The 17211-nt window shown below is 43.5% G+C and overlaps 1 protein-coding gene across 1 annotated transcript in view; it reads left to right on the top strand.

The window, feature by feature from the left end:
- The window catches only part of LOC109904580 (ceramide kinase-like protein), a gene marked incomplete at its 3' end in the record, with an annotated part of 17096 nt that extends 32 nt beyond the window's left edge, over positions 1-17064 (top strand). Inside the window, exons 1-4 of the mRNA XM_031802162.1 lie at positions 1-44; positions 15010-15079; positions 15402-15548; positions 16956-17064. The exon at positions 1-44 is cut by the window's left edge and continues 32 nt beyond it. Coding sequence (XP_031658022.1) covers positions 29-44; positions 15010-15079; positions 15402-15548; positions 16956-17064 — 342 coding nt within the window. The remainder of the gene's footprint in view (positions 45-15009; positions 15080-15401; positions 15549-16955) is intronic.
- Positions 17065-17211: the final 147 nt, after the last annotated feature.

Below are 17211 nucleotides of genomic sequence, written 5' to 3'. Positions count from 1 at the left end.
TGGCATATGGCACCTTGTTACCACTGCAATGCACATCATCATGGGTACGTTCTCATGTTCTCCAGTATTATCCCATTTAAGATGTAGACATCACTACAATGCTATTGATAATAGAGCTTCTTTGTAACACAGAGACCTTGAGCAATGGAACAGGGATCTAATACAGCTCAAATATACACTGAGTGGATTAATATGTAAATGGTATGCATATTTACTTTACAATTCCACCAAGTTGTGTGTCTGCGTGTGTGTGCGATCCTCACATAAGGTATGGGTTTCAGTATTATATGGTGCTCCTTCGCCACAATAGAATGGTTGGTGAGGAACTAGTGGTTGGCGCAATCTGGTCCTTAATTAGCTCCATTGCTGCAATTGTGGGATGTGGGAGGCCCTGAGCAGAGCTGCTGGTATTGTCTTCTGACTACTAGATCTGGTTAACAGGCCCCCTGGAAGAATGAACAGTCCCTGGAGAACAAGGGGGAAGGGCTGTCATCCTGTCCCTCACACGTTCTCTGTTTTTTCTCACAGTGTAGATAGGGCTTTCTCACACTCGCTGAGTCTCTTGTGACAGACTTTTAACATAAATGTTAACAATTCTAATAGCTGGCTTGGGCAGGTGTTATTTGGTTCTGGTGTTCGGAGAATAAAAACCTTACCATACATCTGTCTGTCTGTCTGAGGAGGAGGTGAAGTTCCTGGTAGTGAATTGTCTGATCTGTTGTGTTGGCGGTGCTGTGTGAGCTTCTCCCGACTTAGCCTGATAGACAAGAGGATTGGGCTGTGAAGAGATAAGCGACAGTACCAGGGTTTACTGGAAAACATGCCACACAAAATATACTTTGTAGATAGAATGCCCTCTTTTTGTGGACATTCAAACAATATGTGTATTGCATTAGCTGTATCCCTGTTATAAATGCAGTATAATGTATAGTAAAATCAGTTATAAATGTTATGAAAAAATAGCAACTCTGCGATGGTGTTGACAGAGAGGGCTACCTCGCTTCTAGTTTTATTTATTTATTTTTTATTTTACCTTTATTTAACCAGGTAGGCAAGTTGAGAACAAGTTCTCATTTACAATTGCGACCTGGCCAAGATAAAGCAAAGCAGTTCGACAGATAAAACGACACAGAGTTACACATGGAGTAAAAACAAACATACAGTCAATAATGCAGTATAAACAAGTCTATATACAATGTGAGCAAATGAGGTGAGAAGGGAGGTAAAGGCAAAAAAGGCCAAGATGGCAAAGTAAATACAATATAGCAAGTAAAATACTGGAATGGTAGATTTGCAATGGAAGAATGTGCAAAGTAGAAATAAAAAAATAATGGGGTGCAAAGGAGCAAAATAAATAAATAAATTAAAATTAAATACAGTTGGGAAAGAGGTAGTTGTTTGGGCTAAATTATAGGTGGGCTATGTACAGGTGCAGTAATCTGTGAGCTGCTCTGACAGTTGGTGCTTAAAGCTAGTGAGGGAGATAAGTGTTTCCAGTTTCAGAGATTTTTGTAGTTCGTTCCAGTCATTGGCAGCAGAGAACTGGAAGGAGAGGCGGCCAAAGAAAGAATTGGTTTTGGGGGTGACTAGAGAGATATACCTGCTGGAGCGTGTGCTACAGGTGGGAGATGCTATGGTGACCAGCGAGCTGAGATAAGGGGGGACTTTACCTAGCAGGGTCTTGTAGATGACATGGAGCCAGTGGGTTTGGCGACGAGTATGAAGCGAGGGCCAGCCAACGAGAGCGTACAGGTCGCAATGGTGGGTAGTATATGGGGCTTTGGTGATAAAACGGATTGCACTGTGATAGACTGCATCCAATTTGTTGAGTAGGGTATTGGAGGCTATTTTGTAAATGACATCGCCAAAGTCGAGGATTGGTAGGATGGTCAGTTTTACAAGGGTATGTTTGGCAGCATGAGTGAAGGATGCTTTGTTGCGAAATAGGAAGCCAATTCTAGATTTAACTTTGGATTGGAGATGTTTGATATGGGTCTGGAAGGAGAGTTTACAATCTAACCAGACACCTAAGTATTTGTAGTTGTCCACGTATTCTAAGTCAGAGCCGTCCAGAGTAGTGATGTTGGACAGGCGGGTAGGTGCAGGCAGCGATCGGTTGAAGAGCATGCATTTAGTTTTAGTTGCATTCAAGAGCAATTGGAGGCCACGGAAGGAGAGTTGTATGGCATTGAAGCTTGCCTGGAGGGTTGTTAACACAGTGTCCAGAGAAGGGCCGGAAGTATACAGAATGGTGTCGTCTGCGTAGAGGTGGATCAGGGACTCACCAGCAGCAAGAGCGACCTCATTGATGTATACAGAGAAGAGAGTCGGTCCAAGAATTGAACCCTGTGGCACCCCCATAGAGACTGCCAGAGGTCCGGACAGCAGACCCTCCGATTTGACACACTGAACTCTATCAGAGAAGTAGTTGGTGAACCAGGCGAGGCAATCATTTGAGAAACCAAGGCTGTCGAGTCTGCCGATGAGGATATGGTGATTGACAGAGTCGAAAGCCTTGGCCAGATCAATGAATACGGCTGCACAGTAATGTTTCTTATCGATGGCGGTTAAGATATCGTTTAGGACCTTGAGCGTGGCTGAGGTGCACCCATGACCAGCTCTGAAACCAGATTGCATAGCAGAGAAGGTATGGTGAGATTCGAAATGGTCGGTAATCTGTTTGTTGACTTGGCTTTCGAAGACCTTAGAAAGGCACGGTAGGATAGATATAGGTCTGTAGCAGTTTGGGTCAAGAGTGTCCCCCCCTTTGAAGAGGGGGATGACCGCAGCTGCTTTCCAATCTTTGGGAATCTCAGACGACACGAAAGAGAGGTTGAACAGGCTAGTAATAGGGGTGGCAACAATTTCGGCAGATAATTTTAGAAAGAAAGGGTCCAGATTGTCTAGCCCGGCTGATTTGTAGGGGTCCAGATTTTGCAGCTCTTTCAGAACATCAGCTGAATGGATTTGGGAGAAGGAGAAATGGGGAAGGCTTGGGCGAGTTGCTGTTGGGGGTGCAGTGCTGTTGTCCGGGGTAGGAGTAGCCAGGTGGAAAGCATGGCCAGCCGTAGAAAAATGCTTATTGAAATTCTCAATTATTGGGAAACATTGCAGTAAATTGTTTTTTGATGTATTTTTATTACTTTGTTAACTTTGTAATTACATACAGCTGGGAAGAACTATTGGATATCAGAGCAACGTTAACTTACCAGCACTACGACCAGGAATACGACTTTCCCGAAGCGGATCCTTTGTCCGCACCACCAGGGCATTTGAACTGATTCCAGAGGCCGACCCAAAACAACGCCGCCGGAGGAGAGGGCGGTCTTCTAGTCAAACTTCGGAGGAGCGCACACCCCCACCACTTCCAAGTATATTACTCGCTAATGTCCATCTCTAGATAACAAAGTTGACGAAATCAGGGCAAGGGTTGCTTTCCAGAGAGACATCAGGGATTGTAATATAACATAACTCTCTGGGGATATGCTGTTGGAGTCGGTATAGCCACCTGAATTCTCAGTGCATCGCACTGACAGCAATAAATGTCTCTATGGGAAGAAGAAGAAGGGCAGGGGTGTATGTTTCATGATTAACGACTCATCGTGTAATTGTAACAATATACAGGAACTCAAGTCCTTTTGTTCACTAGACCTAGAATTCCTCACAATCAAATGCCGACCGTATTATTTCCAAAAATAATTATATTCAGTTATTTTCACAGCCATGTTTATCAAATCAAATCAAATTGTACTTCTCACGTTCCGAATATAAGGTATTCGAATATAAGGTATATATATATAAGGTATATATATAAGGTATTCCTTACAGTGAAATACTTATTTACAAGCCCTAACCAACAATGCAGTTAAAATATATATATATATATATATATATATATGTATAAAATACCTTACAAAAAATTTAATAAAAAGAGATACAAGTAACAAATAATTAAAGAGCAGCAGTAAAATAACAATAGCGAGGCTATATACAGGGGGTACCTGTACAGAGTCAATATGCGGGGGCACCAGTTAGTCGAGGTAATTGAGGTAATATGTAGTCATTAAAACTTGTTTTTCAACAACTCCACAAATTTCTTGTTAACAAACTATAGTTTTGGCAAGTCTGTCAGGAAATCTACTTTGTGCATGACACAAGTAATTTTTCCAACAATTGTTTACAGACAGATTATTTCACATATAATTCACTGTATCACAATTCCAGTGGGTCAGAAGTTTACACTAAGTTGACTGTGCCTTTAATATGGCTAGGGGTTCCACTAGCGGCACCCCTCGACAACATTCCGCTGAAAAGGCAGCGCGCAAAATTCAAAAATATTTGTAACATATGTAACTTTCACACATTAACGAGTGCAATACACCAAATGAAAGACAAACTTCTTGTTAATCTACCCATCGTGTCCGATTTCAAAAATACTTTACAGCGAAAGCACAACATATGATTATGTTAGGTCAGAGCCAAGTCACAAAAACACTCACAGCCATTTTTCCAGCCAAAGAGAGGAGTCACAAAAAGCAGAAATAGAGATAAAATGAATCACTAACCTTTGATGATCTTCATCCGATGACACTCAGAGGACATCATGTTACACAATATATGTATGTTTTGTTCGATAAAGTGCATATTTATATCCAAAAATCTCAGTTTACATTGGCGTGTTACGTTCAGTAATGTTTTGCTTCCAAAACATCCAGTGATTTTGCAGAGAGCCACATCAATTTACAGAAATACTCATAATAAACATTGATAAAAGATACAAGTGTTATTCACAGAATTAATGATAGACTTCTCCTTAATGCAACCGCTGTGTCAGAGTTTTAAAAAACTTTACGGAAAAAGCAAACCATGCAATAATCTGAGGACGGCGCTCAGACGACAAAACAAGCCAAAGAGATATCCGCCATTTTGGAGTCAACAGAAGTCAGAAATGGCAGTATAAATATTCACTTACCTTTGATGGTCTTCATCAGAATGCACTCCCAGGAATCCCAGTTCCACAATAAATGTTTGATTTGTTCGATAAAGTTCATAATTTATGTCCAAAGTTGTCCCCCTTGTTGTTAGCGCGTTCAGCCTAGTAATCCAACTTCATGACCTGCGAGCACTAGGTGCAGACAAAAAGTCCAAAAGTTCCATTACAGTCCGTATAAACATGTCAAACGATGTATAAAATCAATCTTTAGAATGTTTTTATCATAAATCTTCAATGATGTTCCAACCGGAGAATTCCTTTGCCTTCAGAAATGCAATGGAATGTGAGCTAACTCTCACGTGAATGAGCATCATGAGCTCGTGGCACTCTGCCAGACCACTGACTCATGAGACCTCATGAGCCCCCACTTCACAGTAGAAGCCTCAAACAAGGTTCTAAAGACTGTTGACATCTAGTGGAAGCCTTAGGAAGTGCAATTTGACCCCAGAGACACTGTGTTTCGATAGGACACGTGTTGAATAACTACAAACCTCAGATTTCCCACTTCCTGGTTGGAGTTTTCTCAGGTTTTCGCCTGCCATATGAGTTCTGTTATACTCACAGACATCATTCAAACAGTTATAGAAACTGTAGAGTGTTTTCTATCCAAATAGACTAATAATATGCATATATAAGCAACTGGGACTGAGTAGCAGGCAGTTTCCTCTGGGCATGCTTTTCATCCAGATGTGAAAATGCTGCCCCCTATCCCAAAATGGTTTTAAATTGCTTGGAAAATTCCAGAAGATTTTGTCATGGCTTTAGAAGCTTCTGATAGGCTAAATGACATAATTTAAGTCAATTGGAGGTGTACCTGTGGATGAATTTCAAGGCCTACCTTCAATCTCAGTGCCTCTTTGCTTGACATCATGAGAAAAAAAAGGTTTGGTTCATCCTTGGGAGCTTTTTCCAAATACCTGAAGGTACAGTGCCTTGCGAAAGTATTCGGCCCCCTTGAACTTTGCGACCTTTTGCCACATTTCAGGCTTCAAACATAAAGATATAAAACTGTATTTTTTTGTGAAGAATCAACAACAAGTGGGACAAAATCATGAAGTGGAACGACATTTATTGGATATTTCAAACTTTTTTAACAAATCAAAAACTGAAAAATTGGGCGTGCAAAATTATTCAGCCCCTTTACTTTCAGTGCAGCAAACTCTCTCCAGAAGTTCAGTGAGGATCTCTGAATGATCCAATGTTGACCTAAATGACTAATGATGATAAATGCAATCCACCTGTGTGTAATCAAGTCTCCGTATTTATGCACCTGCACTGTGATAGTCTCAGAGGTCCGTTAAAAGCGCAGAGAGCATCATGAAGAAGGTCCGAGATACTGCTGTGAAGAAGTTTAAAGCCGGATTTGGATACAAAAATATTTCCCAAGCTTTAAACATCCCAAGGAGCACTGTGCAAGCGATAATATTGAAATGGAAGGAGTATCAGACCACTGCAAATCTACCAAGACCTGGCCGTCCCTCTAAACTTTCAGCTCATACAAGGAGAAGACTGATCAGAGATGCAGCCAAGAGGCCCATGATCACTCTGGATGAACTGCAGAGATCTACAGCTGAGGTGGGAGACTCTGTCCATAGGACAACAATCAGTCGTATATTGCACAAATCTGGCCTTTATGGAAGAGTGGCAAGAAGAAAGCCATTTCTTAAAGATATCCATAAAAAGTGTTGTTTAAAGTTTGCCACAAGCTACCTGGGAGACACACCAAACATGTGGAAGAAGGTGCTCTGGTCAGATGAAACCAAAATTGAACTTTTTGGCAACAATGCAAAACGTTATGTTTGGCGTAAAAGCAACACAGCTCATCACCCTGAACACACATCATCCCCACTGTCAAACATGGTGGTGGCAGCATCATGGTTTGGGCCTGATTTTCTTCAGCAGGGACAGGGAAGATGGTTAAAATTGATGGGAAGATGGATGGAGCCAAATACAGGACCATTCTGGAAGAAAACCTGATGGAGTCTGCAAAAGACCTGAGACTGGGACGGAGATTTGTCTTCCAACAAGACAATGATCCAAAACATAAAGCAAAATCTACAATGGAATGGTTCAAAAATAAACATATCCAGGTGTTAGAATGGCCAAGTCAAAGTCCAGACCTGAATCCAATCGAGAATCTGTGGAAAGAACTGAAAACTGCTGTTCACAAATGCTCTCCATCCAACCTCACTGAGCTCGAGCTGTTTTGCAAGGAGGAATGGGAAAAAATGTCAGTCTCTCGATGTGCAAAACTGATAGAGACATACCCCAAGCGACTTACAGCTGTAATCGCAGCAAAAGGTGGCGCTACAAAGTATTAACTTAAGGGGGCTGAATAATTTTGCACGCCCAATTTTTCAGTTTTTGATTTGTTAAAAAAGTTTGAAATATCCAATAAATGTCGTTCCACTTCATGATTGTGTCCCACTTGTTGTTGATTCACATTTTCACATTTTTTAAATAAAGTGGTGATCCTAACTGACCTAAGACAGGGAATTTTTACTGGGATTTAATGTCAGGAATTGTGAAAAACTGAGTTTAAATGTATTTGGCTCAGGTGTATGTAAACTTCCAACTTCAACTGTAGGTAGAGTTATTAAAGTGACTGTTGCATAGATAATTAGAGAGAGTAGCAGCAGTGTAAAAGAGGAGGGGGGGGACAATGCAAATAGTCTGGGTAGCCATTTGTTTCGATGTTTGGGAGTCTTATGGCTTGGGGGTAGAAGCTGTTTAGAAGCCTATTGGACCTAGACTTTAGCGCTCCGGTACCGCTTGCCATGCGGTAGCAGAGAGAACATTCTATGGCTAGGGTTGCTGGAGTCTTTGTCAATTTTTATTGCCTTCCTCTGACACCGCCTGGTATAGAGCTTCTGGATGGCAGGAAGGGCTGGGCCGATGTACTTGCCATACACACTACCCTCTGTAGTGCCTTGCGGTTGGAGGCTGGGCAGTTGGCATACCAGGCAGTGATGCAACCAGTCAGGATGCTCTCGATGATGCAGCTGTAGAACCTTTTGAGGATCTGAGGACCCATGCCAAATCTTTTCAGTCTTCTGAGGGGGAATCGGTTTTGTCGTGCCCTCTTCACGACTGTCTTGGTGTGCTTGGACCATGTTAGTTTGTTGATGATGTGGACACCAAGAAACTTGAAGCTCTCAACCTGCTCCATTACAGTCCCGTCAATGAGAATGGGGGCGTCTTCGGTCCACAATCATCTCCTTTGTTTTGATCACATTGAGGGAGAGGTTTCTGTCCTGGCACCACATGGCCAGGCCTCGGACCTCCTCCCTATAGGCTGTCTTGTCATTGTCGGTGATCAGGGCTACCACTGTTGTGTAATCTGCAAACTTTATGATGGTGTTGGAATTGTGCTTGGCCGTGCAGTCATGAGTGAACAAGGAGTACAAGAGGGGACTGAGCACGCACCCCTGAGGGGCCCCCGTGTTGAGGATCAGTGTGGTGGATGTGTTGTTACCTACCCTTACCACCTGGGGCCGGCCCGTCAGGAAGTCCAGGATCCAGTTGCAGAGGGAGGTGTTTTGTCCCAGGGTCCTTAGCTTAGTGATGAGCTTTGAGGGTGTGTTGAACACTGAGCTGTAGTCAATGAATAGCATTCTCACATAGGTGTTATTTTTGTCTAGGTGGGAAAGGGCAGTGTGGAGTGCAATAGAGATTGCGTCACCTTTGGATCTGTTAAGGCGGTATGCAAATTGGAGTGGATCTCTGGTTTATGGGATAATGGTGTTGATGTGAGCCATGACCAGCCTTTCAAAGAACTCCATGGCTACGGGCGTGAGTGCTACGGGTCAGTAGTCATTTAAGCATGTTACCTTAGTGTTCTTGGGGACAGGGACTATGGTGTTCTGTTTGAAACATGTTCATATTACAGATTCAGACAGGGAGAGGTTGAAAATGTCAGGGAAGACACTTGCCAGTTGGTCAGAGCGTGTTCGGGGTTCACGTCCTGGTAATCCGTCTGGCACTGTGGCCTTGTGAATGTTGACCTGTTTAAAGGTCTTATTCACATTGGCTGCGGAGAGCGTGATCACACAGTCGTCTGGAACAGCTGATTCTCTCATGCATGTTTCAGTGTTACTTGCCTCGAAGCGAGCTTTGAAGTAATTTAGCTCATTTGGTAGGCTCATGTCACTATGCAGCTCTTGGGCTGGGCTTCCCTTTGTAGTCTGTAATAGTTGGCAAGCCCTGCCACATCCAATGAGCGATACCACAACGGCCCTCAAGGAACTTCACTGAACCTTACTGGACTTTATGCAAACTGGAAAACATTTATTGTAGCTGGGGATTTTAACAAAGCCAATTTGAGGAAAATTGTTACTATAAAAACACTGGACCATTGTTACTCTAACTCCTATAGGAAGAAACTCAAACAAGAAGTACCCGTGCTAAGGACTATTCCACGTTGGTCTGACCAATCGGAATCCACGATTGTTTTGATCAAGCGGACTGGAATATGTTCCGGGTAGCCTTAGAGAATAATATCGCCGTATACGCTGATTCGGTGAGTGAGTTTTTAAGGAAGTGTATAGGAGATATTGTACCCACTGTCTATTAAAACCTACCCGAACTAGAAACCGTTGATTGAAGGCAGCATTCGCGCAAAACTGAAAGCGTGTACCATTGCATTTAACCATGGCAAGACGACTGGCAATATGGCAGCATACAAACAGAGTAGTCATTCCCTCCGCAAGGCAATCAAACAAGCAAAATGTCCGTTTTGAGACAAAGTAGAGTTGCAATTCAATGGCTCAGACGTGAGACGGATGTGACAGGGTCAACAGACAATCACGGACTACAAAAAGAAAACCAGCCATGTCGCGGACACTGACGTCTTGCTTCCAGGACTGTGGTCTCTCCTTCTCCTTGGCCTATGTGAGTAAGACATTTAAACGTGTTAACCCTCCAAAGGCAACCGGCCCAGACGGCATCCCGAGCCGCGTCATCAGAGCATGCGCAGACCAGCTGGCTGGTGTGTTTACGGACATATTCAATCTCTCCCTATCCCAGTCTGCTGTCCCCATAAGCTTCAAAATGGCCACCATTGTTCCTGTACCCAAGAATGCAAAGGTAACTGAACTAAATGACAATTGCTCTGTAGCACTCACTTCTGTCATCATGAAGTGCTTTGAGAGACTAGTCAAGGATCATATCACCTCCACCTTACATGTCACCCTAGACCCATTCAATTAGCTTACCCCCCCAATAGGTCCACAGACGATGCAATCGCCATCACATTGCACACTGCCCTATCCTATCTGGACAAGAGGAATACCTATGTAAGAATGATGTTCATTGACTATAGCTCAGCATTCAACACCTTAGTACCCTACAAGCTCATCATTAAGCTTAAGGCCCTGGATCTCAACCCCGCCCTGTGCAATTGGGTCCTGGACTTCCTGATGGGCCGCCACCAGGCGGTGAAGGTAGGAAACACAGGGGCCCAACAAGGGTCCATGCAAAGCCCCCTCCTGTACTCCCTGTTCACCCATGACTGCGTGGCCATGCATGCCTCCAACTCAATCATCAAGTTTGCAGACGACACAACAGTAGCAAGCTTGATTACCAACAATGACGCAACAGCTTACAGGGAGGAGGTGAGGGCTCTCGGAGTGTGGTGTCAGGAAAATAACCTCTCACTCAAAGTCAATAAAACAAAGGAGTTCAGGAAACAGCAGAGGGTGCACATCGACGGTGGAAAGTGGTGGAAAGTTTTAAGAAGGTGGAAAGTTTTAAGTTCCTCGGCGTACATATCACTGACACACTGAAATGGTCCACATAGACAGTGTGGTGAAGAAGGCACAACAGCGCCTCTTCAACCTCAGAAGGCTAACGAAATGTGTCTTAACACCTAAACTTTTACAGATGCACAATTGAGAGCATCCTGTTCACCAGGATGCTCTCAATTCACCACGTGGGCTGTATCACCGCCTGGTACGGCAACTGCACCGCCCACAACTACAGGGCTCTCCAGAGTGTGGTGCGGTCTGCACAACACATCACCGGGGGTGAACTACCTGCCCTCCAGGACACTACATCACCCGATGTCACAGGAAGGCCAAAAAGATCATCAAGGACAACAACCACCCGAGCCACTGCCTGTTCACCACGTTACCATCCAGAAGGCGAGGTCAGTACAGAGGCATCAAAGCTGGGACCGAGAGACTGAAAAACAGCTTCTATCTCAAGGCCATCAGACTGTTAAACAGCCATCACTAGCACAGAGAGGCTGCTGCCTACATACAGACTTGAAATCATTGGCCAGTTTAATAAATGGAAAATTAGTTACTTTAATAATGTTACTTTAATAACGTTTACATATCTTGCATTACTCAACTCATATGTATATTCTCTATTCTATACTATATATTGCTTCTTAGCCTATGCATTGCTCATCTGACATTGCTCATCCATGTGTTTCACATATTCTTATTCCGTTTCTTTACTTAGATTGTGTGTATTAGGTATTTGTTGTGGAATTGTTAGATATTACTTGTAAGATATTGCTGCGCTGTCGGAACGAGAAGCACAAGGATTTCGCTACACTCGCAATAACATCTGCTAAACATGTGTATGTGACCAATACAATTTGATTTGATGCAGAACATTTTGTGTACAGTGCAAAGTGTAATCCTATTGAAACAATCACACATGCTACAATAAACTGTTATTTTTAAACAAACGTTGACCTCAACTACACGAGATAACCCTACTCTTCATTAAATCCTCTTTGTCTTACATTACAGGCCATACGGTTCTGTAATACATAGTTCCAACACTGAACTAGAAGGGACTTCTAGCAACAGCAATAGAACATGCAGTTCAGTCAGTCCAGTTCTGTCAGCGGTTATGGTGATAGATGATTGGAATTGTGTTCAGATTCTTCTACACATAATAGCATTCACACTTTATTCTGAATAACCAATATGGAGGAGAATCAGATAATTAAATGATGAAAATGAAAATGCAAACAAACAACATTTCTGAAGTTTTGACATGTCTGAATCTGATTTTGACATGTTTGAATTTCAAATCTCACCTGATTAGAAACAAGGTAACAGTTAACCTGTTGTCCCACACTAATGATGCAGCACCCCCTTGGGCCAATGAGTGACAACATTTCAAGCGCAAACGAGACAGGATATATGCTTGATCAAAGTTTTGAATTTTAGTTTGGCCTATCAGTGTAATTTTGTAACTGCCGGATCTATATGGCAAGATGCATCATTCACCCAAGTTTCATCAAAATTGGGCCAGTGGAGTTGGAGATATGGCGTGCGACTAATGAACAAACGTACAGACAGAGACAGATCCACAGCCCCCTTCCGATTTCATCGTGGGTGACAACAGCGATGGGAAAATAGAAATAAGAAAGAAATAAGCGAAAGACAAAAGACAGAGCCCTCCACACGACCTATCCAATTCGTTTTGCCAGAGACAAAGCTTGGTGACAGTTTGGTAATTAAGTTCTGTCTCCTATGGCTGCTGAGTGCATCACTAACCATGATCAAAAATGATGCAGCGCCCCCCTTGGGCTTTTCAGTGTAATATTGTAAATTATGAATTTCTATGGCTAGATGCATCATTCACCAAGTTTAATCAAAATCGGGCCAGTGGTGTCTGAGATATTGCGTGTGACTAACATATGTAGAGTTGATTACTATAGCGCCCCCCTTGGGCCAATCAATGTAATTGTGTAAATGCTGGCTCTCTATGGCAAGACGCATCATTCACCCTAGTTTTGTTAAAATCCGGCCAGTGGTATCGGAGATATCGTGTGGGTTCGCTAGACTCATGTCTCTTAGCATGTGCCCGTTATAGCACCACCATGTGGTCGATATGAATGTTCGTGTATATGTGAGCCTTGACAGTGTTTGCAACATGTGTACCAAATTGTGTTATAATACTGTAATGAAACAGCAGGGAGCAGGTCTCGAACCCTCGACCTTCGAGCCCGAGGTACGGCACGCTATCGACTGTGCTGTAAAAGCATGCTCGTGCGGCAGGGTCGATTTCCATGCGTATAAACCCAGGGTCGTTACAATACAAAATATCCTTTACTGACTTATATGCACTTATGTTCCAGACCACATCCACGTGAATGTTTATTGGTCAATAGCGGACATGTTGTTTTAGTTACTAGTCTGGAAAATATTGCGCTGATTGATGTCCATAGATGTCACATATCAAGTTTCCTGTAGATCGGTCATTCGGTGCTAGAACAGTAGCGTTTTTCACAAAATACTAAATGTTGGACCTCATGGGTCCCTGAGGCCAATATATACAGAGGGTACCGGTGCAGAGTCAAGGTGTGGGGTCACCGGTTAGTCGAGGTAATTGAGGTAATATGTACATGTAGGTAGAGTTATTAAAGTGACTATGCATAGATAATAACAGAGAGTAGCAGAGGTGTAAAATAGGGGGGGAAATGCAAATAGTCTGGGTAGCCATTTGATCAGGTGTTCATTGCGTGTGACTAACGAACGTATGAACGAATGCACGGATGAGAACAGATGCACAGATCCACAGTCCCCTCCCTGATTTCATCGTGGATGACAATTAACTGAAAGACAAAATGTTTGGGTTATAAGCAAAATAATGTAAACAAGAACACAGAACACTTGATATGAACAAGGAATGGCGATGCTTATTTACGACGGGCCGATATAGGGCTTGTTGGTTTTCTAATGAAGTAATATTTATGCATGTGAATAAGGCCAACTGGCAGGATGTTTTAGACCTTCATGAATATTCATGAGTTATGAGGTCAGGAGCCATATATTATATGGGCGAGACAGAAAGAGGTCAGGAATGTGTATAGGCCAATAGGATGGGACCTGTGTCTGTACCATCATAAGCCTATATTGCCACAAGAGAAATGGCAATGACCATGGCATAGTCTGATATATTGTAAGTTATAAACCAGAGATTAATAATTTCCCATTTTGTGTGCTGGTCTAAATGTAGGCCTACAACTGAAGTGAAAGAATACCATACACGTACTAGTTACTTCTCAATCTCTGACAGAGAACCCGTCACCGAGTAGAAACATGTAATTCAAGCTGCAGCACCTAGGTGCCAACTTTATACAGTACATTAATCGATATCAGTCATATCTATTCTTCTTCTCTCTTCCCTCTCTTTGTATCCTGTCTGTGTTACTATAGGAGGTAGATGTGTGTAGTTTCAGTTCTCTTGGTCGCCTCCTGCATTTCGGCTTCTATGCCATGTTTGGTTTTGGGGGGCGGACACTGGCCCTGGCGGAAAGGCATCAATGGATGCCACCTGGGCAGAAACGGGAGTTCGGTGTGATCAAAACGCTAGCAAACCTCAAGTAAGTCTCTCAATAGAGCCCTAAAACTCAACTCTGGACCTCGAAGCCAGTTCCACAGCATTTTCCATTGTTCCCCTCTAATCAGGGACTGATTTAGGACCTGGGACACCAGGTGGGTGCAATTCCTTATCAGGTAGAACAGATAACCAGCAGGCTCTGGACCTCGTAGGGTAAGAGTTGAATACACCTGCTCTTAGAGGGTCACAGACACACAGACACAGAGACACAGACACACACACACACACACACACACACACACACACACACACACACACACAGAGACACAGAGACACAGAGACACACACAGACATAGACACAGAGACACACACACAGACACAGAGACACACACACACAGACACAGAGACACACACACACACACAGACACAGAGACACACACACACAGACACACACACACACACACACAAACACACACACACACACACACACACACACACACACACACACACACACACACACAATACCCGTCAATTCTGGACTAAGCCTCCAGGGAAAGAGACTTGCCTGCCAGGGTTTCCTTTTGAATAGTCTCTTTATCACACATGAATCTGTCTCTAGAGAACCATCCCTCCTCTTCTCTAATCCAGCCATCTAAAGTCTACTCTATTCATCTTCCTCTCCCTCTCTATCTTGGTATGTCTGATTACAGACCTGAAGACTGTGAATTGTCCTTATCTTCCTGTGAAGAAAGTCCAGACTGAAATGCTGGATCTAGTAAAGTAAGTGACAGAAGTCTGTCTGATTATAAAATCTGTAGTCCAAGTATGATAGTAATTACCTGTGTGAATTTGATTTGAAACAGGCCTCTACAGGCTTAGTAGATCGTTGGAAGGAAACCAAAATGCCTTCTATGTAGAAGAACAACCGACTAAATATGTGGGGAGGAGAATCTCACAAAGAAAGACAAAAGTCAAAATGATGCATCTGAAAATATATATATATTTTTAGAAATGAGTCCTTGAAAGGTGATAATGACATAGGTGAGTTTGTCATGGGTAATGTTTTATCAATGTGAACTTTTCTATATCTTGTCTTTTATAGTGTGACACTGTCCATCACTGAAACCCCATTTTCTCTAGAAGAGCAAGAGTTGTGGATGACCAACCAGGGTCTGTTCCTCAATGTCAGCATCATGGCCATCCCCTGTCTCTGCTCCATGGCCCCCAGGGGCCTGGCCCCTAACACCAGGTATGTGGGTCTCTCTTAACACAATCACCTCCTGCATATGTGAGTACAATACATGCATACAAACCTGAATCCATGCCTGTATGTGCGTGAGTGTATGCAAGCCTGCATCTGTGCCTAGTAATGTATATATGTGTGTGGTTGACTGAGCATTGAGCAATGTGCATGAACTACGTCTTGGACCAGTGATAATGGCATGGGGTTACCGAGCTGCCATGCCGTGCCTTGTTATGCAGGGAAGGCCTGCCCACTCCAAGACCTCTCCACCACGGTTGACAACTCCACGGTGTCCCACTCCCAGAGAGCAAAGCACCTTGACGTGACCCTGGACAACACCCTGTCGCTCTCTGCAAACATCAAAGCAGTGACTCGCTTCTGCAGGGTCATGCTCTACAACATCCATAGAGTACAACCTTAACTCACACAGAAAGCGGCGCAGATCCTAATCCAGGCACTTGTCGACTTCCGTCTGGACTACTGCAACTCGCTGTTGGCTGGGCTCCCTGCTTGTGTCATCAAACCCCTGCAACTTATCCAGAACGCTGCAGCTTGTCTGGTGTTCAACCTTCCCAAGTCCAGCCTCCATGCCCGGCCAGTTATCCCCCAGGTAGGGTGAGGAGGCCACTCCCGGTGGGGGGTCGGTACCATACATGGGACATACTAGCCAGTTTCAGGTAATCCAATGAGATTGGGATCAGTGTTTGGATCAGACTACCGAGGTCAAAGGCTTCTAACTGGACTACTGAGCGGATAACGACTCTGATTTAAGGGAGTGACAGAACTTAATTAAAGAGAATGGCAAAGCTTATTAAAGGGAGTGTCAGAGAGGGAGGACTTAAAGACAAGAGCATATGTGTGCACTGCAGGACCAGGCCTCCTAGGTGGCTCAGCATGTGTCCCAAATGGCATCCTATTCCCTATATAGTGCACTACTATATAGTGATTTATATGGGGAATAGGGATTCATTTTGGACACGGACCCAGTGTGAATCTGGCCACAGTAATGATAGAGCATGTAGTAGAGCAACAGGCCTCACACAGTGCAGTGGAACCACACTGCGTATTATAACATCATCAACCTTAACTACACAAGACAGGAACAGTAGGAGTATTTGTAAATATAGCATGGTTGATGTAGACACATTTACAATAAACACATCATGTAGTACTAATGAAGTTGGAACTAATGTATACTGCTGTCTGTTCTGTTCCTGACATTATCTATTCCTCTTCATGGTGACAAATCACGAAAAATATAGGATGTGTTGCTCAATCAACCTGCTTGGATTGAAATGGCCACAGTGATGTAGTACACTGTACATATGAACCGATTTCTCTCTCTCTCTCTCTCTCTCTCTCTCTCTCTCTGTGTGTGTGTGTGTGTGTGTGTGTTGTGTGTGTGTGTGTAAGATTGAACAATGGAAGCATGGCCTTGATCGCAGCAGGAAACACTTCCAGGTCAGAGTTCATCAAACACCTGAAGAGATACAACAGTGTAAACAATCACGTGAGGTCAGACCTTCCTTCCTTCCACACACACACACACACACACACACACACACACACACACACACACACACACACACACACACACACACACACACACACACACACACACACACACACACACACACACACTCCCCTTGAGGAGTGGCATGTGTCAGTC

The sequence above is a fragment of the Oncorhynchus kisutch genome, linkage group LG2 (genome assembly GCF_002021735.2).
Source record: "Oncorhynchus kisutch isolate 150728-3 linkage group LG2, Okis_V2, whole genome shotgun sequence".
NCBI lineage: Eukaryota > Metazoa > Chordata > Actinopteri > Salmoniformes > Salmonidae > Oncorhynchus > Oncorhynchus kisutch.
Note: the sequence above shows the minus strand (reverse complement) of the source record. Positions and strands in the feature narration are given on the sequence as shown.